This window comes from Eptatretus burgeri, chromosome 4 (genome assembly GCF_056783735.1).
Source record: "Eptatretus burgeri isolate ZD-2024b chromosome 4, Ebu_testis_v1, whole genome shotgun sequence".
In the NCBI taxonomy this organism is placed as follows: domain Eukaryota; kingdom Metazoa; phylum Chordata; class Myxini; order Myxiniformes; family Myxinidae; genus Eptatretus; species Eptatretus burgeri.
The window spans coordinates 34,889,856-34,916,336 of NC_140964.1; the positions used below are offsets into that span (position 1 = coordinate 34,889,856).

Below are 26,481 nucleotides of genomic sequence, written 5' to 3' on the forward strand. Positions count from 1 at the left end.
AAGTCGGTGCCGTGTGTTTGTTGCATGCTTCATGCACGTTGAAGTTACCTGACGTTGCACCTGCCCCTCTCGCTCGTACATTTTGTGCCCGAAGACTGTTTTGATGGATTCAGCAGACTCATCATTGCTGATTAATTATAATTCGGTATGTATTGGTTGAGTTTACTTTTGCGAAAAGAAAAATTTATCGGCATAGCGTTGTGACCCACATCGTTGGTCCTCTCCTGGGTGAAGCATCATGATGTTTTACCGCTCATGGCTCGTCTTGTACCATATGTTGAGGCGATGAGAATATTCCTGCAGTTTGCCCCCCATTTACCCTGTGTGATACCCCAAGATGTTCACTAACCCGTTCTTGTGAATACCATCCATCCATGTCAAGACTCATTCGTTCTCTGTGATGATGAGGTGATCTTGAATCTTGCCATGCTGTTTCTGTGACCATCTCAGTAACTGCGCATGCACAACGTGCTCATCACATCATTGAACTTGGATCAAACTTGGACACCATGCACACGTCGTCGCATGAAATGCCATCGATTTGATATTTTCCTTGCACGTTCAAAGTTTATAAAACCGACAGTTACGAGATGAATCGTACCTTTTTGAAATGTCAAATTGATTGCAATCGACTTTGGTGCAAACTGTTACTTTCATATCTGTGAGGTCACCGATATCGTGTTGCGTAAGTGTTCACCTTTGGTTGCCATATTCTGACGAGAGATATTTATTTCTAGAATTGAAGTACTTTACACTATGCTCTCCATCCCTACCCCTCTTGCACTTCCAGGCAAGAATAAAGAAAATAATGCAAACAGATGAGGAGGTTGGGAAGGTTGCAGCAGCTGTTCCAGTTATCATTTGTATCCTTAAAATGCCATGTTGCTCGATGGGGTGCTTTATAGGTATGTGAATCTTTTAGAGCTATGGACGAAGTGTGCTATGGACGAAGTGTTGCCTGGTTTGGAATCCCTACACAGATATAAACTCGTACGCAGGGAGAGGCACGTGTGTGTTGTCCCTTAGGATGGACGTCAAACAGGAGGACCCACCTGCCAACGCGTTAAAGATCCCCTCCCCCCCCCTGCGAGTTCTTGTCAGCATCCTGGTTAAATTCCGAATTCCTGATAGTGTATTAGATAGTAGAAAAATCGTGCAAATTATGATACAAGCATCAAATTTGGCATTTCTGTTCTGCAGGGCTTTCTGATCAAATCTGCCCGATTGGCCATTTGAAAATCCAAATTTTGAAAAATTTGAAGAAAAAAAAACTTCAAAAAAATTTGAAGTCACAGCTGGCTGAAATTCTTGAAGCGCAAGTGAACATCCCAGACAGAGAACCAAGGGGAGATGCAGTCATCGATGATGGCTCAGCACTTATCAATGCCCTACCTCCACGCACTTCAAAGATATTTGATGACTATGCTAAAGAAGACATCATCCCAAAGGTGGAATCCTATGGTGCCAGGTACGAGAGGGTGGACGTAGTGTTTGATGTGTACAAGAAGTCAAGTCTGAAGTCCAAGGCAAGGTCGAAAAGGGAGCAAGGAATCAGAAGAAGAGTGACAGGAACCAGTAAGACCCCAAGTTACTGGAGAAGCTTTCTTCGAGATGACAGCAACAAGACTGAGCTGTTTCACTTCCTTGCGGAAAAGATGTGTGAAGCACAGACGACAAGCACAGTCATTGTCACAAAAGGAGAAGATGCCATGAGCAACACAAGGAAGTCACTGGATGCTGTCTCCATGTTGTCATGAAGAAGCTGACACTCAAATATTTGTGCACGCCAGGGATGCAACGACGGATGGCAGCAAGTCCATTATCATTGAGGCTAATGACACGGACGTACTAGTCATAGCAATATCTGTACTGCCATCCTTACAGGAACTAGGTCTTGGGAACATGTGGATTGCCTTTGGCCAAGGAGCCAAGGTGCGATGGATTCCAGTCCATGAGGTAGTTTCTGTAATAGGACCTGAGAAAGCTTGAGGGATCCCATACTTCCAAGCGTTCACTGGATGTGACGTCATGTCTGCCTTCCGCGGTAAAGGGAAGAAAACTGCATGGCAGACTTGGAACGTCTTTGATGATGTTTCTGAAACATTCACCAATCTCAGCCAGCATCCAACATCGATTCGTGATCTTGACTTTTTTTATTTTTTATTTTTTTATTTTTAAATTTTTCAAAATTTGGATTTTCAAATGGCCAATCAGGCAGATTTGATTAGGATCCCCTGAAGAACAAATGTGCCAAATTTGATGCTTGTATCATAATTTGCACGATTCCTCTCAAAAAATTGCTGTTATCTGCCCCACTATGAAGGTTTATTCAAATCTCAGGTTTGGTCAGTCAGTTTGTGAAAGTTTTGGACCAAAAACATTCCCCGTCTGACCCCATGAGGAGGTAGAAACACACGGGGATCATGCTAAAGTGCTGATGTTTCGAGCTTTTCGCCAAAGTTGTATTGTTGCTATGAAGGGATGCGCTAGATTGACGTATACGAGCAGACAATGTAGTTGAAGACGCTCGGGTTGCCATTTTACGTAAAGTTACTCAAGTAAACATAATGTAATCCATTCTTGGTGATTCGTGGTTTTTTTGCGCAGGAGGTGATTAACGGACCGTTTGATGTTTCGAGACATGAGAACGTCTCACTGAGCTGTTTTACGATCCTGTGATTTGTTTTTACTTGCACAATCTGATATTTCTCCTCTTTCATGGTGGAATTGAATGTGCAGCCATTACATGTTCTAACCTCTTAAACAAGAGGCCGGGAAGGGTGTTGGAGGAGGGGGCAGTGGAAGAGTAGGGTGGATCCACTGCTTCCCCTTCTTGCAGTCAGGAATGTTAAGTGATGCAGCTTAGGAATATGGAAAAAAAAGACTCATTTCCCATTTTTTTTTAACGAGGCTTTATTTTGTGTCACGTTCATTGGACAGTTCTTTATTCCACGATGATGACTTATGGTATTGGCGATATTTGACATGACATGCAGTGTCCCTTATTTACCTCCACCACCAAAGGTGGGATTCGTTTTTAGCTCGCCTGTTCGAAGAACAAAGAGCTATAGCGATACCCCCAGCGTGAGCGTGGAAATGTTAAAAATTTTGGTGCAAGTTATTTTTTCCTTTCTAATGTTTTTATCTACCACTATTTTTTTTATACGCCCGACATGTATATATATATATATATATATATATATATATATATATATATATATATATATATATATATATATATATATATATATATATATATATATATATATATATATATATATATATATATATATATATACATACATACATATATACGTATGTCGGAGCGTATTATGTGTCCTCCGTCTGTTCCTGTCCGCGCTCTAACTCCCAAAGTTTTAAACTTTCACGTTTCATATTTGGTACATAGGTACAGACTGTGGAGACGGTGTGTCGCGACATACGTTCGTCATCTAAAGTGGTTGCCATGGCAACCAGGATGCTGTTTTCCATGTCGTTGCACAATTCTGGATATACCTTCTTGTTCGGGCATATATTGTGCTCACCTGCGCTCTTGTTACTGATTACAATATACAAATACATATATTGCTTTAAAATTATTTGGATCAGACTTCACTGCAATGCTTTATAAAAAATATTAATCATTAGACGAGTCTTTTAAAAACGATAAATGTATCAACTGGCGAGCTTTGGGTGGCTTCGACACCAACTCTGGTTGATGGATATGTTGGCTGTGTGATGAGAACAACTAGATTCGTTTTTGGTGAGAACCTGGATCCAATTCCTTGAATTTAATTATTATGATAAATTAAAAAAAAAAAAAAAGTGATTCTTCACCATTGAGAGATAGGTCCAAAAACGATGTACAGTATAGTACAATGTCTCAAAAAGGTATGGACGGATTTGGATGAAACTTGGTGGACAGGTTGGGGTTGTGACGAGGACAAATAGATTCAAATTTTGGTGAAGATCCGGATCCAGATCTGGATACTATAATTTGTATTTATTTATAAGTGATTCTTCACCATTAGTCCGGGGGCCAGACCTGATTTCTAGTGGTCAAAGGTACTTCGTCAGCTAGAAAATTTTCATTGCTGTCAGGTGTTATAGTGGGGCAGATAACAGTAATTTTTGAGAGGAATCGTGCAAATGATGATACAAGCATCAAATTTGGCACATTTGTTCTTCAGGGGATCCTAATCAAATCTGCCTGATTGGCCATTTGAAAATCCAAATTTTGAAAAATTTGAAAAAAACAAACAAAAAAAAAGGTCAAGATCATGAATCAATGTTGGATGCTGGCTGAGATTGGTGAATGTTTCAGAAACATCATCAAAGACGTTCCAAGTCTGCCATGCAGTTTTCTTCCCTTTACCGCGAAAGGCAGACACGACGTCACATCCAGTGAACGCATGGAAGTATGGGATCCCTCGAGCTTTCTCAGGCCCTATTGCAGAAACTACCTCATGGACTGGAATCCATCGTGTCTTGGCTCCTTGGCCAAAGGCAATCCACATGTTCTCAAGACCTAGTTCCTGTAAGGATGGCAGTACAGATATTGCTATGACTAGTACGTCCGTGTCATTAGCCTTAATGATAATGGACTTGTTACCATCCATCGTTGCATCCCTGGCATGTACAAATATTCGAGTGTCAGCTTCTTCATGACAACATGGAGACACAGCATCCAGTGACTTCCTTGTGTTGCTAATGGCATCTTCTGTTGTGACAATGACTGTGCTTGTCGTCTGTGCTTCACACATCTTTTCCGCAAGGAAGTGAAACAGCTCAGTCTTGTTGCTGTCATCTCGAAGAAAGCTTCTCCAGTTACTTGGGGTCTTACTGGTTCCTGTCACTCTTCTTCTGATTCCATGCCCTCTTTTCGACCTTGCCTCGGACTTCAGACTTGACTTCTTGTACACATCAAACACTACGTCCACCCTCTCGTACCTGGTACCATAGGATTCCACCTTTGGGATGGTGTCTTCTTTAGCATAGTCATCAAATATCTTTGAAGTGCGTGGAGGTAGGGCATTGATAAGTGCTGAGCCATCAATGATGACTGCATCTCCCCTTGGTTCTCTGTCTGGGATGTTCACTTACGCTTCAAGAATTTCAGCCAGCTGTGACTTCAAATTTTTTTGAACTTCTTTTTTTTTCTTCAAATTTTTCAAAATTTGGATTTTCAAATGGCTAATCAGGCAGATTTGATCAGAAAGCCCTGCAGAACAGAAATGCCAAATTTGATGATTGTATCGTAATTTGCACAATTTTTCTGCTATCTACTACACTATTTGGCCAACAGGGATAGACGAATGCTTGGGTGGATGTAGATTCTGAAAATGGTGCAATTCGTTTTTATTGACAAATAAAGTCTCTTCACACATGTAGTCTCACACGTAGACATTCATGTATAACATGCATGAGTAGTTTGCACCGGGCGTAGTGGCGTGCGCCTGTAATCCGGCTACTCGGAGGCTTGGGTTGGAGGATCACTTGAGGATGGGAGCTCTGTGCTGGGCCATGCTATGAGAGGATGTAGGACAGCCCGGAATCATGGCGAAACTCGATCCTTATCCCTGTGTCGTAAGAGGCGACCAGGGTTGCGTCAGGAAGGGCATCCGGCGTAAAACCTGTGCCAAATCATTATGCAGATCATAACGGATGATCCGCTGTGGCGACCCCTAACGGGAGCAGCCGAAAGGCGAACAACAACAACAACAACAACATGCATGAGTAGTTTGCCAGAGCAAAGACAGGATGAAGATGATATGCATATTTTCTTCATGAATTCATACTCTCATATCAATTTACCATCAAATATATTTTGGATATGCAACGGCAGTCGGCTAACCGCGAAAAAGCTGATTCTTGCGTGTTACTGCATATTGTACATGCAAAGAAAACCTTGGGCATTGACAGAGTTGTTTTGTGGAGCTGAGATTCAGACATGGGCAGCATGTACCAGAGGGACTGCTCAATGACCAGTATCAAGGAACTGCACTTGAAAACCGTCACTGGTCACAAGAAGAGATTTGTGCCCATGCACACCATCACAGCAGAACTAGGAAAAGATATGGCACATGTCACTTGCCATCCATTCACTCATTCAGCGACTGTGACTCGACATCAGCATTTAGTGGAATGGGAAAAGAAAAGTGGATGAAGGGATGGACTAAATGGTCTTGGAAAAGATCCAACAACGATTGCCCCTGTGACTGAAGCAGCATGCGTTTCTTTGGTGTCCATGAGGTGTACTGCACGAGATGAAGCATCTCTGGATGCAGTTCGTACGACTTGTTCGCATAGAAAAACAAGACGAGTCAAAAACTGTCTCCCACAATGGATGCTTTCAAGCAACATATAAAGCGTGCCAACTGCCAGGCTTACATCTGGTCAAATGCTCCTGTTCAGCACCTATCGGCTTCTCCTGTCAACAATTGATTGGGTATTGAATGAGAATGGTCACCTTGTTCCGAAGCTGAATACCCTCCCACCAGCTCCTGAGGCCCTCTGATATTTTCCAAGTGCGGATGCAAAAGCGACTGCAGCGACAGAAAGTGTGAATGCCTGAAAGAAGATAATATCTGCTCTGATGCATGTCCATGTCAAAGGTAAACATATTTGTCAAATTTCTAAAATCCTTCAACCAGCCAATTATTTTTGAGGTCAACATAGGCCAGAAGGTCAACACAGGCCGAATTTCTAAGATTGTCAATTTTCAAACGATTGACTTGAAACTTGAAGAGAAGTTGCATATTTGGTCATTCAATTCAACTACAAATTATTTTTGAGGTCACATTTGTTTTATGGATTTTGCAAGTGCCGTGCTTTTCATGACGTCTTCTTCTTGTTAATTGCCGGAATCCTTTGGATTTCGGCAATTATGTTGGTTGGTTGTGTGTGTCATTCTGTGTGTCTGTCTGTCTGTCTGTTTGTTTGTGTTTGTTTACCCTGTAGCAGCCACACCGTTTCAGCGATCATGACCAAACTGGGTACAGACGTCGGCCATGGTCCAACTTAGACACTTGTCGTTTTTGGTGAATCTAGGTCAAAGGTCAAGGTCAAGGTCACCGAAAAACGGAAAGCCTTATTTTCGCAATAACATCCGCTAAAATGGTCGTATAGACTTCAAACCAAAATCCAAAATGTGCATCTTCCAATACTGCATCCAACCATATGTCTCATTGGGGTGTCACACCAACACCCTTCTTAGCGGTCGGGGGTCGAATGTCAGGGGGGTCGGGTTAAAACTTTCAAATTGCGATAAAAACGCCATTTCAAGTCCGATTGACTTCCAAGTTATGATCATGACCAAACTAAGTGTGATAACTCATTAAACAGTCACACTATCGACTTAAAAGAACCAAACTGATTGATCCAGGTTTTTGTTTTTTCAGAGATCATGGAGATATGACAAAGTTATTCCGGCAATTCCTTGCTCAACGAGCAATTTCATTTGTCTGTGTTGTGTGCATGATATCTCAAAAAGTTGTGGACGGATTCGGATGAAACTTGGTGGACAGGTTGGGTGTGTGATAAAACCGATTGATTCGATTTTGGTGAAGATCCGAATCCGAATCCGAATATGAGAATTATTTAATTATTAAAGTGATTCTTTACCATTGAGAGTTGGGGCCAAAAACGACGCACAGCATGATATCTCAAAAAAGTATTCGGCCCGATATGTTCACGTGGATCAGGCGTCGCATGGCGGAGGTATGTGCTCTACCGAGTGCCCTTCTAGTTCATGCTGTATTCATTGTCATTTATATTGTAATTTTATTTTTACATGCATGACAATTTTATTAGTAATTTTCATCCTGCACTAACTCCATAGTGCTAATGTACAGGTTTAAACATTACATGATGCAATATGCTGACACGCCTATTCATTTGTATGGTTAATCTGGAGGAATAGAAAAACAATTGCTATGATGTTTATCATTTTTGTAGACATCAGTTGAAGCTATTTGGTGGAATCTGCTCTGACAAGAAAAATATTGAATTTGAAATGATGGTATGCTTACAATGCTTATTTCGCATTCAAAAACAGAAAAAGATTCTTCTTGATATTTGTAAGTTCTGAGTTTGGTTGATAAATTTAACTTCAGTGAATGACACATGACCTTGAAACCCTTCAAGTTGGAATGTTAAAGCGAACAAAATGAACAGAAATCAGGATGTATTCGATAGCACACGACATGTCTGTTTCAAAAAGGGCAAAGGTCAAGTTTCAAAGAGAATTGCACCACTTGTCGAATTTACATCTACCCTGGTGAAGTTCCCCACATATGTACCTCACATCTGGTAGCAATGAAAATTTTCGAACCCACCAAGTACAATAACTCCTTAACTAGGCCACTTTTTGCAGTTTGACTCCCCCCCCCCCACCACTACTACTACATTGCTAGAGAGAGTCAATAATGATATACAGTATAGCACGATATTTCGAAAGGTTGTGGATGAGTTGGGTAGGTAACAATAACAAACCGATTGGATTTTGGTTCAGGTCTGGATCCAGATCTGGCCTATCAGTGTGATACAACACGTAAAGTGTTCAGCTCGGTGGAGGTATGCATTCTACTGAGTGTCCTTCTAGTTTGAGATTCAGTGCCTGCTGAGTTTCCCTTTAACCAAACGAGGTACCATTATGGATGTGCTGGTTGAATCCATTGGATCGAAATGTGCTTCTTACTTGTACTAGCGGTTCGCTGCTATTCTTTTACTGTCTTTCTTGATTTCCAGCGTCAGCTCGAGCCTTGGAGCTCTTTTTAGAATCCCTTTTAACCAAAACCTGCCAGGTGACACAGTCACGCAATGCGAAAACTATGACCACATCGCATCTGTGAGTATTCTCTGCGTACCGGCATGCTGTCTCCTTTCAATTCAATTGTGTCACTTTCTGTACACAGTAGAATTCATTTTTTTGACTCACAATCGTCAAATGCTCTATTTCAAATGATTTTTCATTCTATGAACATGATTTTTATACAACATATGCTACATTTATCCCATCAAGTTGTGCGATGGAAAAGCATTCACCGTGACGTCTGTGGTTCACACACGCACAGGCTTTTCTCATGCCATGAATAAAGGATGTCGCACTGCGTATGGCTTGTTCACAACTGAATGTTCTACAAAAGCTTGTATTGTTGAACCAAAGCATCAAGACATTTGTCTTCGATCTGCAAGTAGTTGTAGATTGGTTTTGTGCTATCTTTGCAGGATTTTCAAAAAAGTTTCCTTTTATCATTCATTTGATGGTGGATTACCCCACCAGTGAAGCCATGTGTGTTGTCGAGGTTGATAGTTAGCTTCTCCTTTGTGTGCAGGAAGCAGTGCATTGAGTCGGAGCAGCAGTACGATTTCCTCAAAGACCTTGTAGCTGGCCTGCCGGATATGCAGGGCGACAGAGAAGAAGCAGGGAATGATGGAGACAAGTCCATAAAGCGGTGTGGTGCATTGCATGCTGCACTTGTTCTAATATGTGCACTACAAGGATTTGTTACCCCGTGTGTGCGAAGCGGAAAGTGAGGTTAAGCAATTGTGGCAATTGGCTGTCTCTGTCCGTTTTTTCTCTGTCCACAAACGTCAGTTTATAATCGAGGAACAACTTTATTTCAATTGAATATTTTATTTTGAACACAAATTGGGACATGAATAGGAAATCGAACCTGCAGTTTAGCATTACTTTGGCTCTGAATTTGAATTTGTATTTGTCGCACATGCACACGGAGGATTGAGGTTGTTTTATTTATTTTTCTCTCTCTCTGTCTGCCTGTCTGGCAGTCAAACAAAATTGAAAATCATTCCAAACAGGAAACTTACCGTTTTAGGGATATCATAAAGGACACAAACAGGCATAAATAACTCATGTAACATGTTACATACGGTCAGGTCAGGTATGCGAGCATGCGCGAGAGCAGTGCGTCGCTGCTTCCACTTTCCGCCGGTACTCCAGGGGCCTCCGTCTGGCCATCCCCCAGGCAGATGCCTGGCCCATCCCCATCTCCTTGAGATGCCGATCAACCTGCTGCAACCACGAGGCACGTGGTCGGCCCATTGGCCTCCTCCACTCACGAGACTCCCTCGCTGAGAGAATATGGTGAGCAGGAAAACGAGCCACATGTCCATACAGCCGCAACTGATGCTCACGGACTATGCAGGTAACAAATCTCATTTGAGCCTCTCTCAGCAACCGCTCGGTGGACACAAAGTCTGACCAGCGATAGCCAAGGATTCTCCGAAGAGACCTGGCACGAAAGGAATTAAGTCTCCATCGCAGATCTTTGGTCAGAGTCCAAGTCTCATATCCATAGAGCAAGACTGGAAGCACCAAGGACCTGAAGACTCGGACTTTCGTCCTCCCGCACAGGTATCGGCAGCACCACACCCCATTATCCAGTGAATCCATGACTCCCCAGGCTCAACCCAGATGTCTGTTGACCTCTGACTCACAGCCAGCAGAGACATGAATATCACTGCCGAGGGAAGTGAATCTCTCCACGACCTCAACATCCTCACCACAAACAGGCACAGACAGGACAGCAGCATCCAAGATGTCATTGAAAGCCTGGATCTTAGTTTTGACACAAGAAACCCCTAATCCCAGGGGCTCCGACTCCTCATTCAGCACCTCGAGGGCCCCCAAAAGGATATCAAAAGTCTCTGCAAAGATAACTGCATCATCTGCGAAATGAAAATCAGAGATCTTGATATTCCCAAACGATGCACCGTAGCTTCATCTCTCTGACATCCTCCCTAGAATCCAGTCCATACAAGTGCTGAAAAGTGTGGGGGCCAGTACACACCCCTGACTAACTCCAGTAACAACTGTAAATAAGTCAGAGATGGTACCACCACATCTCACAGCACTCTCCATACCAGAGTAGAGTTCAGACATCAGATCGATCAGTTTTATTGGCACCCCAGAAAGGCCAAGAATCCTCCAGAGGACATCCCGATTCACTGAATCGAACGCTTTACAGAGATCAACATAGGCTGCAAGCAGCCCCTGCCGAAACTCTCACCTGCGTTCGGTGAGGACCCGAAGAGCAAGGATACGGTCAATCGTTGACCTGTTTGGTGTAAAGCCTGACTGCTGTGGATGCTGATGCTCATGCAGATGGCGGCGAACCCGATCAAGAATTATCCGAGCAAAGACCTTGCCCGGCACTGAGAGCAGCGTCACCCCTCGGTAGTTGTTGCAGTCTTGGCGATCACCCTTCCCTTTCCAGAGAGGGACAACAAGGCCCCTCTTCCAGTCAGTTGGGATGATGCCTGTGTTCCAGGCAGAGCACAAAACTGCATGCAACGACACGAGTGCAGCATTTCCACCAGCCTTGAGAAGTTCAGCATGGATGCCACAGATCCCTGGAGCTTTACCCCATTTCAACCGGTTCACCGCAGCCTGTGTTTCCACAAGTGAAGGTGGACCACAGTTGATTGGAGGGTCAGCAACAGGGATTGTAACACCCCTGACGTCCAACTCGACAGCTGGTGGATCAGCCTGGTACAACCGCTCAAAGTAACCGGCCCAGTGGGGCTTCACTTCGGACTCCTCTGTCAAGAGCTTACCACCCTCTGCTCTCACTGCAGTACACCGAGGGATGGGCTTGGATGAACGCAATGCGCGAATTCCCCTGTAAGCAGGACGAGAATCACTTGACCACAGGTGATGCTCTACCCCCTCAGAGATTCCTCGCACGTAGGCCTCCTTGTCCACCCTAAGCGCACGTACAGTTTTACACCTCAGCTCCCTGAACAGCCCTGCTCTGCCATTCAGTCTGGCCCTGCGACTCTGGTCAATGGTATCCAGTGTCCCTTGAGAGTCAAAATTCTTCTTTGCCCTACGGTGAGTTCCAAGACTTCCACCAGCAACATCAAGGACGGTGGTCTTGAAGGCACTCCACAACTCTTCAGGACCTCCCAAAGCACCCAGACTCCTCAAATCTCCACTCAGCTTGTTCGCAAACTCCTCAGCTACCCTCTCATCCTTTTGCTTGCCAACATCCATTCTAGGCTGGGATGGTAACATTCTCCTGGATTTAAGGTGCAACTTCAGAGTTGTTACAACAAGCCGGTGGTCAGTATTGAGGAACTAAGCACTCCAGTCGACCCTGCAGTTCTGGATCATCCTCCAGCGACAATCAACGAGGACATGGTCATTCTCCTTTGCCACACTGCCAGCGTTGGAATACCAAGTCCAGCGATGAGCTTGTGGGCGCTGAAACCATGAACTGGCCACCCTAAGTCCACGTCTTCTTGCAAAGTCAAGGAACTAAGTGCTATTCAGGTTCACAGTTCCCGACCCATGGGGACCAACACATGTTTCATAACCATCCCTATCAGTTCCAGTCGATGCATTGAAATCCCCCAAGACGAGAAGTGTATCTCGTCTGGGGCACTGATCAACCACAGAGTCGAGCGTGGTGTGGAATGCATCCTTCACGGTGAGATCGCTCACTTCAGTCGGAGCATAAACAGAGAGCAGGGAAATGACACCGAAGTAGTGATGAATCCTTATTCTCATAATACGCTCGTTGACCGGTGTTACCTCAATTATTATTGGAGTCAGCTTATTGGACACAGCTACAGCAACTCCTTGGGTATGGTAACCATCAGAGCGACCAGACCAATAGTAGGTGTAACCACCCACCATTATCTCGCCGCAAACTGGTCTCCGAACCTCAGAGTGCTGCAATACCGATGTCCAAACGCTTGAGCTCAGATGATAACAGAGACAGGTGATCATCCTCTCTTAGGGATAGGACATTCCAGGCACCCACCCGAAGGGACCGCCTCAGGTTAACCCAAGGAGACCGCCGTCTGGTGGACAACACCTCAGCACCACTCCGACACTCTCCCGCAATCTGACCCAGGAATGTTACCCCGTGGTTTCCCTCCTATCATCAAAGATTGGGGGTCCCGAAGGTTTTGCCCCAATCCCGTCATCCGGTGAGCTGCCCTGCGAAGGGAAGTGGCACAGGAGGTACTCCCACGGAGTGGGTTTTCAGGTTTCTTTGTGTTTTTGTGTTTTGCGGAATGAAGGGTTTTACGGTGGCTGGAGTGCAAATCCTGGTGTGTTACATAAGGTGGTGTAAAAGATGCTGCATCAACAGCAGTAAACTTCTGAATTATTGTTTTATACAACCTTTGAAATCTTTATTTAATTTCATTTCAATTTTATTATAAATTTGAACACTGAAGAGCACATATAAGCCTTATTGGCACTTACAAAAATCTTTCGTTTAGCAGTATTGGACAACATTTTACATCATACCGAACAAACAAATTTGCTGCTTGCAGACCCCACCCATGCCCTTTTATCTCATGACTGAGCGGGGTAAGGTTTTCTATAAACTCTCTAATTATTTTCTGTTCTGTTGGCTACGATTATTACCCTGCACATGCGAAGCAAAAAGTCTGTCACTTCTAAATCTAAATACTTAAGCAATTGGTTCACTTCTGTCTGTCTGTCAGACAGGCAGACAATATGTCCTGTCTACAAATGCAATTTTATGATTGAGGAACAACTTTATTCAATTGAATGTTTTATTTTGAACACAAATTGGGATATGAACATTTAGTTGAGCATTACTTTGGCTCTGAATTCATCCTGATCGCACGTGCGCACAATGGAATGAGATTTTTTTTTTTTTGCCTGTCTGTCAATCAAACAAAATTGAAAATCATTTCATACAGGAAACTTTCTGTTTTAGGGACATCATAAAGGACACAAACAAAAGGCACGAATAACGAATGCAACGTGTTTAATAAGGTGGTGTGAAAGACGCTGCGTCAGCGGTGGTAAACTTCTGAATTTTCTTTTCTACAGCCTTTAAAATCTTTATTTTATTTCAATTTAAATATTATTTGAACACGAGAACACAAATCATCTTTTCAGCACTTTCAAAACTCTTCCGTAACTTAGCAGTACTTGGACAAAATTTTACGTCATCAAATTTTCTGCTCGTAGACACCGCCCACGACCTTGATTTTCAAGACAGTGTGGGGTAAGGTGTTCTATGAACTCTCCAGTTAATGATTTGCCTGTGAATGGAATTTCACATAAAAAAATATAATTAATTTATGTATTACACTTCAGCTCAAAATGCTTGCTTTAATTATTGTACAACTTGGTAATTGAGAATGCTTTTTGGTCACATTTTGTTGAGTTTTGCATGTGATTTTAAGCAGCCACTTCAAATCTGAGACTTGATTGTTCTGTTGATATTTATTCTGTCAATTTGATTTGACAACAAGAGGTGTATGTTTGTGTGTGTGTGTGTGTGTGTGTGTCACATGCAGAGTTAAGAGGCTTGGAGTGTGGAGGAGGAATGCCAATGGTGGTGGTGCAGGCAAAGTTAAGGACAAGCAGTCTGAGTCGGATACTGATCAGGAAGTACGTTTTCATGTCAGAGTGATTATTATTATTATTATTATTATTATTATTATTATTGTATTTTTTTTTTTTTACACTGGCATGGAGGAAAAAATTTCAACTAATATGTATATATATATATATATATATATATATATATATATATATATATATATATATATATATATATATATATATATATATTTGTGGGTGCAAAGACATGAATTGCAAGGACATTAGCAGCCAAATGACAAATCATTGCAGTATAATGTAATTTGGACTTGGGATCCCAGCATCAAGGGCTAAATGCTCAGGTAGGAAGAGAAAGTCAATCCAGGCCAATCTAAATAAATGATATTTATTGTAATGCTGCACTGTGAGCAGAGGACTTGCCACCTGATGCACATCATTCCCAGAGCTTTTTGCAGTGGTTTAAGGTCAAAGAGAGATCCAAATAAAACATAATGATAAACCGAATGTTTTTTGGCCTGGGTGGCAGCCCAATGGTCTCAGCTTGTAAAATAAACAAAAGGATCTTTAACATGCTTATTGCAGATGAAACGGCTAGCATGATGTGCTCCTTGATAGATTGTATGTTTTGAGCTGCAGTGCCCCCACCAGCAGCCCCAAGCTGTATTTCTTGACCATTATTCTGCACCATTATGTCTTCTTTGTGTGCTCGTTTGGTTTAAAGATACTTGAGCAGTACAAACAGGTGGCTTTGTCAAACATGGTTCTGGTATTTTTCGCAGGAAGACTATGAGGAGACCATGTCAGAAGATGAGGTTGATGAGGCGACACATTCTGGTGTAAGCAGGCCTGCTGACCTCCCCGCAAGGTAAATGACGTCAGCTTTCAAACGTATTCGTGCATTTACACTATATTGCTATCAGCTTACTTGCCTCGCGTTAGGAAGGATGTGACTCACAGCATATCATGTGGTGCAGCCCCCCAAGCTCCAGTCCGGTGCCACCACAACCACCACTGCATTGCCGCTTCTTCCCTTTACCCAGCGCTGGCCTGCCTATGCCTGCCGTGCCAATGAGCAAAACCCCTACAGACGATGACGACGAAGATTACGACTCGTGAGACAGTGATATTCCCTTGGGATGTTTTATTAACATTAAAACGTTTAATTGTTGTATAAAGTTTTGGCTTCTTCCCCTCCCCCTACTCCCCCCTTTTGATGTGTTGCTGCTGTTTTTTTATTTTCATTTTTTGTGGACGTCACTGTGTGGGTGGGGAAAAAGTGGGAGTCATTGAGCTGGTGCTGGAAGGTTGGGAGAACCTATGGCTATAGTGATGGAAGTTTTTGGTTTGTCTGAACCTCATTCGATCATCTCCGATGTCGAAGTTTCTCCCCGGTGTCGTCGTGTTTGTTGTGCCATTTAACGTTTACGCTTTGGTCTTATAATTGCTTTAATTTTTTTTTCGTTTGGAATGTTGGTTGCACCTAGTTTTCTCTATCGTTCAAATTTTCATGGCAACATCGATGTGTTAATTTTGATTTGTTTGATATTCGGTGCTGGCACAAAACTTCCAAGACAAACCCGAGTGATGTAACTGAAAGTGATTGCGATTTGGTGTTTTGCTTACAGTGGTATTTACAATTGTGCCATCCTTTGGAAAAAGCACTTTCCAAAACAGTTGTGTTATACACATACAGTTTGTGGAACATTCCACACATCCTTTTAGATGATCGTCATATCCAGGTGTAAATATATATAGAAAACAGGGCAAGATTTTACTTCCTACAGATGTTTTAACTTTTTAGATAGCTGTGAGTGTTGTCTTGCAGTTCTAAAATCAACCTGGAATAATCCTGTTTTTTTTTGTTTTTTTTTTTCTTCTTCTCTGTTATTTTGTATAAACTCAAGTCTAAAAAGTATGTACCATTTGCCAATGTTTTACAAAACAGCGGCTCGAAGATGTGATGCTTTCTGTGTAATTTCAATGGGCAGTGGACTTTCCCAACTCTTTTTAGTCAATTTGGTTTGAGCTGTGTTGATTGTCCATTGAATAAAATTTACTTTTTTTTGTATTGCTGTAATCTGATTCATTCACACGAAGAACACGTGTGAAAGTCCATTATATTGGGCTAATTCTGCCACTGCATACACTTGATGGTATCCATGCCGATTACATTATATGGACATTCGAGGGAATGCAAGAAAATACCCGACAAGAAATAGTGGCTGATGATTTTATTAACTTGTACTCATCCATCCATCCATCCATTGGGACCATACTCTGTGCAGTGTTGGTGCTGCCTATGCAGTCTCCTTGGTTGTTGGGCACAATTCTGGACGGGTTGCCACTCCCACACAGGATACCAGCAAGCTGGCACTCATTTTACCGACCTCGGAAGGATGATAGGCAGAGTCAACCCCACCTGGTATTAATTCAACAGCCGAGTGGGATTTGAACTCGGGATCCTAGGATCCCAAGCCCACCACCCTCACCATTAAGCCAACACCAGGCATAACTTGTACTCAGTGCATCAATATTTTTTGCGTTCATCAACATAGTTCCCACCGTATTTAACCTCCCTTTTTCTTCTCCAACCTCGCCCTTTCCTGAAGGGATGGGAGAGGTTATTGTAATCTGTCGGTTTGTTAGTGAGCGATTGGATGAGTATTTTATTCTATTTTAATATCTATTTCAATGTCATTCATTCTCAGCTCTAAATTAATGTACTCATATTTTGATTATGTGGTGGCCATATTATTTTATAGGTGATGGCCATTTTTTTTCCCATGCCATCCCTCCAATACGAAGTACTACTCTACTGGTGCTGACAGGATGGCCTAAGAATGCACACTCACCTCTAAGCTGTCTAACCTGGGTTCGAATCCCGACCAAACTATAAATTGTCACCCGGGTGTTTCACAGGTAGGGTGATTCTTCAATGTGTGTGCCATCCCTTGGACAGACGTTAAAACGGGCGTCTCGTCTGCCAGCATTCATTGGTGGACGTTAAATATCCCAAGGTGTTCTTCGCGAAGAGTAGGCAAGCTATCACTGGCACCATGGAGAAATTGCAAATCCCTGCTCTAACTAGCAGAGGGCACAGCCAAGCCCTCAGCCCGTGATGCCACTCCACAGCCTGTGCTGCATACGAAAGAAGACTACTGAATTCCATGATGTATAACTCAGATCATGCACATCTATTTTAATATCATTCATTATCAGATCTTATGTCATTTATATACTCTGCAGTTAACAGCTCCTTTTTTTTTTTTCTTTTTAAAATATTGGACCAAAGTGGTCTAATTTAAACATAACAAGTGAAGAATAGGCAGCATCTGCACCCACTGCAAATTGCATTTCAAGACCACATTCGCAGCATTACAGTGCACCTCAGACCCATGGGTTCCACTAACATGCGCAGGTGGCCTTGACCACATTTAATACGAGTTGGTCTTTGTTATGACTCAGCCGGGGTTTGACCGTCGAGCTGCCAGAATCGGAGAAGATGCTCTCACCATTACACCACGGAGTCTGGTTTGGCAAGTCGAGCCCATGCTAAGAGGTGCACTGCAAATCATACATGCTCGACTAGTGTGCCCAAGCAGTGTGAGGCATAGTTTGACAAAGTTCTCTAATTTAACCATAAATTAATTTTATTCCTTGAATGTATGTGGATTACGTCCAAGTTCACTGTGCCCGCCCGTTATGGTGTTTGTCCGCACCCTGATCTACTGTATAATCTCGATTGTTGATTTGAAGGCCTTAAAAAAAAAAAACTCCGTCACACGCACACAGCTTTGCACAGCGATGAAATAGGGTTATAAGTTAGTATTTAAAATCGAATCTATCAACTCCAGCGAGGCTTTGCATTGTTGAATGTTGTCTCGTTTTAAAGTATGCAATAATTGTGTGCTTTCAAATTACTTATAAAAGCACCAATCTTGCCTTCAGTGGTTGTTAAGTTTTAATCACATTGCCAGCCTCGCTTCTGAGAAGGCAATTATGGAAAGCATCGCATTTTTGGCCGATATTCATTTAAAAAATAACAACAACAAATAAAACAACCCACACAGTTTTTGATGACAGCACCACGATAGACTTTGCCAAGGGCATGTTTGATTGGAAAACGACCACAAATTGAAAACGTTCTTCTTCAAATGGCTTTGGAGAAGCAAGCGTGAATTACCGGCATTTCGGGGAACAAGAACTGACTGTAGAAGAACACAATTAAGATATCGTTGATTCCCCGGAAGATTTTGCTAAAATTCACTCTTATTGATTTGAGTTTTTGTGGCATTGTCTTGTGAAAACTGCTGATGCTATTTGAGGGCTACGGGCTGGTTCGTATTGGATTGCAACCGAGAGTTGGAGCTGGAGGTTACAAAGCACAGACTGGTGGTATAAGATATTTTATCATTGCAAATTTTACTCTGACTTTTATAATCTATTTATTTATTACAAATTGATGTGATTGTTGTGGTTGTGTATTATTTGTAAATAAATAAATAAAATACTCCATAATTCTTGGGCTGGAAGGATGGTCTCGAGGTATGCGCACTCATCTTTGAGCTGTCTAGCCTGGATTCGAATCTCGGCCCAGCTATAAAATTCCATCCTGGTGTTTCGCAGACAGGGCAAGGCATCGATGTGTGTGTGCCGTTCCTCAGATGGATGTTAAACTGGGTGTCCCATCTGCCAGCATTCGTTGGTGAACGTTGAAGATCCCATGGTATCCTTCGAAAGGAGTATGTGAGTTATCTCCGGACCATGAACATGTTACAAATTCCTGCCTGTAGGGCTGGTACCAAGTGGTTTGGTCTTCTTGAAGGTTCCTTGACACCATGGTACACTACTTGCTGTATCAGATTGTGGCTGCCCTGACTATAAACAAATTGACCAGGGGGTTCACATGCTTCATGTGAATGTGCTTAGTCAGATATGAAAGGTAACCGACATAAGTCTTAACAAAATTTATTGACTTTTTAAACATCTATGGTACTGTTTGTGAGCCAATCATTACCCTTGAGATTTAATGGATCATGCCACCTATTCCCACTCACTTAACTTTCTAAAAGTTCTCCAGGTAATGTCTCTGGTTTTGATGAGAGTTACAAAAAACAACAAATCTTTACGAGTAAAATGACCTTACAAAATATTTCAGGCCCAAACTCCACGTTGTTTGGAGGTTATAGGGTGCAACGCTCATGTTTTCCACTCTTTAATTCTGCTTATTTTGTTGTTGATTTGGGACACTCGTACCTTTCCACTGGATAAAATTATTCTAATGAAACTGGACCCTGAGCAATATTGACCCAAATTTTTAGTTTGCTCTCATAAAACTAACTTTTTCAACTTACAGCCACCTCAAAGCAGACGTTTTGTCTTGTATTATCGGTTTTTAAGGCTTCAGGGGTTGAGCCAGTGCCTTTTTAAGTGGTTAGAGGAATTACATATTCTAGATTCATAACATTTTGCTGTTGGTACACCCTTGCCAACAATCATGAATGTATCAATTATTTATAAATCAATGAATTGGGGTCAAAATATGGATGCTTAAGTAAAATAATGCGAAAAAGATCCCCCCACTTCCTCTTCAGTATGGATAGTTAACCATGGGGACAACTACTGAGTGGTGTATTGAAACTGATCATATTTATCTCAGATCAACATCTGTGTCAAGATTCAACTTTGTGGCCTGTTATATTGGATGATTTTAATTACTGCATTTGAATTACATGCCCCAGCTCTGCTTTCCCTCGAATGTGCATTAAATTGGGAGGGAGTCGTCCCATCTGCCGGTATTAGTTGGTGGACTTTAATGATCCTATGGTGTCCTTCATGAAGAGGAGGTGAGCTATCGCCGGCCCCATTAACAAATTACAAAAATTATTGCTGTAACTACTACTGGAAAGGCAATGACAAACCACCCAGTATTACCCTTGTTAAGAAACTGCTTCAGCAGCACTGACACTCTTGAACAGAGTATGGTACATCACAATCACAAGCTATGCTTTTGAGTATTCGCCATTTAATTGAGCATTGTATTCCTTGCTCTCATGTATCCTTACTGCATCTGTTTTGATAACTCAATATTTAAGTACTAGGTATGAAATAATCAACCATTTGGCAATGTAAACAACTAATCAAGTTACGATGATACAATATTGTTGCGGGGTCGGGTGAGAAGACCACTCGGTGGGGGAAACTACGTCGATTCCCACCAGACTCCCCTACCCGGAATTGTAGGCCGTCGCACACGGATTGCCTGTGGCCCAAGCCGGACGTGTGGAGACTGTGTTCGTGAAGGAGCTTGAGTGGAGAATGAGCGGAGTCCAGAGGGCAAGGGTGGAGTAGTAGGCGGGATCAGGAAGGCGGATGGGGTCAACGTGGTGTGGGCGGAGATGAGGAGGTGGAGTCGAGGAGCAGGAGGCGGGTCGTGGCGGTGTCGACGTGGGCGGAGACGAGGAGCAGGAAACAGACCTTCCGGGCAAGAGGGACTGCCCTGACCTATATAGGGCCCGCAACTCGGGTGGAGGGCCATGCCGAATCCAAACGTCGTCACCCGAATCGGGTGCTCCGATTGGCCCCGACCCCTCGCATGGCCCGCCAGCTTGGGCCGGAAACCCCCTCACTTCGTTTCCAGCAAGGCCATCCCAAACAGTGGCAATATTGCGCTCCGAACCCACGAGATGACATGAATCGCCCACACCGAAATTGGCACACGAACCATCCTGCAAAAACCCCCGGGCGACCGGTCTGGGGTCCCGCATGCCCACTCGGGGGTTCAACCAGCGTCGATCAACTCGCTTGCTCCGCACGCACCAACGTGGCCCGCACTACATTCCCGGGCTCGATCACAGCCTCGCTGGCCGCAGATACGAGAAGGCGTTCACCATCCGTGGAGAATCCACCGCTGCCAGCGAGGACCGAAGGTACACCGCCATGGATAAATCCGTGCACGTTTCACGAGCGGCGGACGTGTCTGCTTTCGAGCACATTCCATACAGTGCGTGTGGTTCCGCCATTACGCACGTGGCCAGCGCTCGCGTTCACACGACTCCGCTGGCGTGTGCGGGGCGAACACCAACATGTCGGGTATTGAGGTTAAAAAGGATCAAGCCGCTTCTACCCGCACACTCGTATCCCGCCCAACATGGCGTGGAGTCGGCTTTATCGGCCTCTGTACGTGTTTCGTGCAGCGTGGGCGTCGTGCTGGCCGTGCTTCCCGTGCCGTGAAAAACACCATTCGTGCAGCTTCTGAAGAGGTATTTACTTGCATGTCTTTCTCATTCTCTTCTCCCCAGACCATCGGAAGCTCGAGCCCACAGTCCAGCACCAACCATCACACCACATGACGCGGTGCGGCCTCCAAGGCTGATTTACCTCAGGAATAATCAGAAAAGAAGAAGAAAAATGATTGAAGCAACCCCAACTATTATATCATCGCAACGCACTCCCTTGTTGTCGCGCTAAACAAAAGGAAGGGAACTATCGACATGTTTCATAATGGAATAATTGTCTTGGGACACGATCTGTTGTATGCATGCGGTTCTGAGAACCGCAACAACATAATATGTAATTTCAAGAAAATTGAGAAACAAAACACCTTGGTGATGTGCTATCCCTGCTCCATGGTTCTACTCCCCACTCATCCCCCCCCCCCCCCACTTAAACCAGTGAAATTAAGTTCATAAACTGGTAGATTGAGCACAGACATGATGGGCCGAATGGCCTCCTCCTGTGTCCGAGTTCCTTGTATATCTCAGAGGTGTTACCAAATGCAAAGGAAACACGACAGTGCTTTGAGCATTGCACAGCCTGCAGAGGTATTTGTCTCGGCGACCCCTTTCACACAAGCCACTGAGTGTGACTCCCTTATCAATGAAAAAAAATAAAGAAGATTTTGTAGGATGTATTTGATTTTCAAAATTCACACCCTATTTATTTGCTGGGTAAAGCTGCATGTGTAATGTAATGTAATTTTTCGCAGTCATTGTGTTGCATTGCAGTGTGCAGTCACTCGAATGCACTTTACGCTGAGTGTCCCATCTGCGAGCATCAGTTGATGGATGTTGAGGATCCCACTGTGTATTTTGCATTGAGTAGGTGAGTTACCTCTGGCCCGAAACAAATTGCAAACTACAAAGAGTAATCAATGATTGCAGATCCTCACCAAGACTTGTTTTGTGTGGTTTTATAGCACATATTTTAAAGACATAGTCACATTCTAATTGTATCATAATACTTTATAGACATACTTGCATTCTAATTGTACATACAGTACACTACTTTATAGAGGCACTCGATTGAACAAAAAGATAACATGCATTACTGTTTACCAGTAGGTGGCGATTGTGCCCTCCGTTAGTACATTCTGTGCGGAGAAACAGATATAAAATTTAAAAATGACCGTTTTTACAGCCATTTTTCCCTGCTGTGCAGGGGTTAGGCTTTTTCTTGAGGCAATGTTTTTTATGGCCGGATGCCCTTCCTGACGCCAACCCTGGTCGCCTCTTACGACACACAGGGATATGGTACACCTATTCTAACCGGGGCATACACCGGGACCAGTACACTGGTACTCATTTCACCGACCTCAGATGGATGACAGGCTGAGTCAACCCCCTGGTGTTAATTCAGCAGCCAACAGGGCTTGAACTCAGGACCCTGGGATCCCAAGCCGCCACCCTAACCACTAAGCCAACACCAGGCTGGAGAAACAGATACAAATGCAATAACATCTCCTTTAGTAAGGGTAATTATCTCCACTATCGAAGGTGGACAGAGGTTGTGTTTTCACCCATGTCTGTCTGTGAGCAGGATATCTCAAAGTTGTGGACGGATTTGGACGAAACTTGGTGGATGAGTTTTTAGGTGACGACAACAAATGGATTAGATTTTGGTTCAGGTCCGGATCCAGATCCGGCCCATCAATGTGATACAAAATGTAAACTGTTTAGCCTGACAGAGGTATGACTTCTTCCAAATGCCGTTCCAGTTATCTACAGGGAGCAGGCACTTTCCTCATTGATGTAACCAGCAGTCATGTGTTGCACACAAATAAATAAACATATAATATATAATAATATGATACATCATTTGCTTTGGAGAAACAAGAGCGAGAGAATTGCGGAGTAAACGTCCGCTACTGGTCCCAATTAATGTTCAGGAGATAAAAATTTTTTTGCATTTAACACATGCTTGAGCCAATACCAGAACCAAGAGGAGGAAGAAGAAACTCTCGAACCCACCTTGTTTTGGTCTATTCGGCAAAATAAATGGAAAAACAATTTTCATTTCCTGATATCTTTTGGAGATTATAACCAATAAAGTCAACGAGGACATCAAACCAAAGATAAAAATTTGTTTGCTCTAACGCATGCTCGAGGCAATACCGGAACCAAAATGAAGAATGAGAACATTTGTAACCCTCCATGTTTCATTCATTTCTTGGCTTTGCCTATTTCATATTAAAAAAAACAAGAAGGGCACTTGGTAGAGCGCATACCTCCGCCACGCAATTCCTGATCCAAGAGAACATATCGGGCCCAATAAATTTTTGAAATATCGTGCTCTATATCGTTTGTAGCCAAACCTCTCAATGGTGAAGAATCGGATTCTATTCAAAAATTCTAGTATCCAGATGCAGATCTTCACCAAAAGGTAATCAGTTCGTCCTTGTCACACACCCAACCTGCCCACAAAATTTCATCCGAATCCGTCCATAACTTTTTGAGATATCCTGCACACAAACACAGTCAAACAAGAAAAGACATCGTGCAGAGCATGACACTTGCAAAATCCATAAAACGAACTTGACCTCAACAATAATTGGTGGTTCAATTCAATCACCAAATATGCAACTCCTCAAATTTCAAGTCAATCAGATGAAAATTGGTTATTTTAGAAATTTGGTCTGTGTCGATCTTTTGGGCGATGCTGACCTCAAAAATAATTGGCTGGTTGAATTCAGTAACCTGAAAGATAAATGCTCTTCAAATTTCAAATCAATGGGATGAAAATTGAGGATTTTAGAAATGCCACCTTAGTTGTTGTCGCAACTCTGTAGTTCAGCTTAAATCTGGGAGAATGGTACCATCCCAGCCTCGGCTCGATGTTGGCAAGCTCAAGTATGAGAGGGTAGCTGAGGAGTTTGTGAACAGGCTGAGTGGGGATTTGGGGGGTCTGTTTGCTTTGGGAGGTCCTGAAGAGTTGTGGAGTGCCTTCAAGACCACCGTCGTTGATGTTGCCGGTGGATGTCTTGAAACTCACTGGAGCGTGAAGAAGAATTTGGTCTCTCAAGGGACACTGGATACCATTGACCAGCGTTGCAGGGCCAGGCTTCATGGCAAAGTTGAGCTGTTCAGGGAGTTGAGGCATAAAACTGTACGCGTGCTGAGGGAGGACAAGGAGACCTTTGTGCGAGGAATCTGTGAGGGGGTAGAGCATCACCTCTGGTCAAGTGATTCTCGTCCTGCTTACAGGGGAATTCGCGCATTGCATTCCTCCAAGCCCATCCCTTGCTATACTGCAGTTGGAGCGGAGGGTGGTGGGCTCTTGACAGAGGAGTCCGAAGTGAAGGCCCGCTGGGCAAGTTACTTTGAGCGCTGTACCAGGCTGATCCACCAGCTGTTGAGTTGGATGTCAGGGGTGTTACTATCCCAATTGCTGACACTCCAATTGACTGTGATCCACCTTTGTTTGTGGAAACGCAGGCTTTGTTGAACCGGTTGAAATTGGGTAAAGCTCCTGGGATCTTTTTTTTAATATATTTTTTTTATACAATGTTGAGGCTCGTATGAGAGCTAATTCACAGAACGCACAACACACAGGGTAGCAGGAGACAAGAGAGGTGGGAGAGGGAAGGACAAAACAGTGGGGAACAGAGACATGAGATCCGTGGAAGGGACATGGATTGGGCGGGGTACTCAGGGTAAACAAGATGGACACCACAGGGACTTTCAGGTCCTTACATGACAAGGATTTTCAGGAAGGAAAGCAGGGTATGTGAAGAAGGTGGGTTTGGGGTGGATTAATGGGGGTAGGGAAGCCTGGTGTTGGCTTAGTGGTTTGGGTGGCAGCTTGGGATCCTCGGGTCCTTAGTTCAAGCCCCATTGGCCGATTAATTAAAATACACCAGGAGGTTGACTCAGCCTGTCATGCTTCCAAGGTCGGCAAAATGAGCACCAGTGTACTGGTAAGGGGGACACTGCATCAGCGGCATAACCGCGTCCTAACCAATGATACAACCGGCAGCCACAGGCTGCACTCGATAGAGAGAGAGAGACAATGGGGGTTGGAAAGATCGTGGCTTTGGATGGGGGAAGATAAGAGATGGTGGTGAACAGCTGTTTTGAAGACCTGGAGGGAAGAGTGGGATTGAAGAGAGTGTGGCAGTTTGTTCCAAGGGCGGGGAAATAGAGGAATGAAAGAGTGAAGGCGAGCAGCGATTCTTGATTTTGGGAGTTTTACCCGAAGGGAGTTGCTGGTGGACCTTGAGCTCCCTGCGGAAATATGGGGGGACATATTGCAGACAGAGCATGGGATGTGAGGCCGGAGAGGAGATGGTAGAAGACAGAAAGACCACCGACCTGCCTGCAGTGAGAGAGTGAGAGACCCAAAGGCTCAGCCTCATCACAGAAGATACCAATGATCCTAATTGCCTTGGTTTCCACAGTGTGAAGCCAAGAAAGGTGAGAGGCAGGAGCACCAGCCCAGAGGAGAGAGCAGTACTCCTTCAGGGTGCAGACAAAAGCTTTATTTGTGGTCAGGAGCACAGGTGGGCCGAGGAAGGACTTTGCATAACGGAGTTTGCCCATTTGGCGACTGGCTTTGAAGGCCAGGTTTGGAAATGTGGCTTTCCCAGGAAAGATCATGCCAGAAAGTGAGACCCAGAAGATTGAATGAAAGGACTTCTTCCAGAGCATTGTTGAGAAGGGGATAGATGGGGAGGGGGGGGAGGGGTTAGGTTCTAAACGGTCCTTTTGGAGAGACCAAGTGAGAGTATGAGATTTGTCAGGATTGAAAGACATGTTCCACGTGTTGGACCAGTTTGTGATTTTATCCAGATCTGCCGAGAGTGAAGAGGCTGCTGCTTGCCGGTCTGAGGGATGACAGATGGTATG

General features: G+C 43.7%; 1 protein-coding gene across 7 annotated transcripts in view; it reads left to right on the plus strand.

Moving 5' to 3' along the window:
* The window catches only part of DRAP1 (DR1 associated protein 1), a 19,261-nt gene extending 2,834 nt beyond the window's left edge, over positions 1 to 16,427 (plus strand). For 3 of the 7 annotated variants that reach the window (XM_085877375.1, XM_085877378.1, XM_085877379.1), the window contains exons 2-7: positions 791 to 863; positions 8,755 to 8,848; positions 9,336 to 9,455; positions 14,314 to 14,407; positions 15,139 to 15,224; positions 15,334 to 16,427. In XM_085877375.1, the coding sequence (XP_085733501.1) occupies positions 791 to 863; positions 8,755 to 8,848; positions 9,336 to 9,455; positions 14,314 to 14,407; positions 15,139 to 15,224; positions 15,334 to 15,475 (609 nt within the window). In that variant the 3' untranslated portion in view covers positions 15,476 to 16,427. Of the gene's footprint in view, positions 1 to 790; positions 906 to 8,748; positions 8,849 to 9,335; positions 9,456 to 14,313; positions 14,408 to 15,138; positions 15,225 to 15,333 lie in introns of all 7 variants that reach the window. The other 4 variants (XM_085877373.1, XM_085877376.1, XM_085877374.1 and 1 more) reach the window with 2 other exon arrangements.
* Positions 16,428 to 26,481: the final 10,054 nt, after the last annotated feature.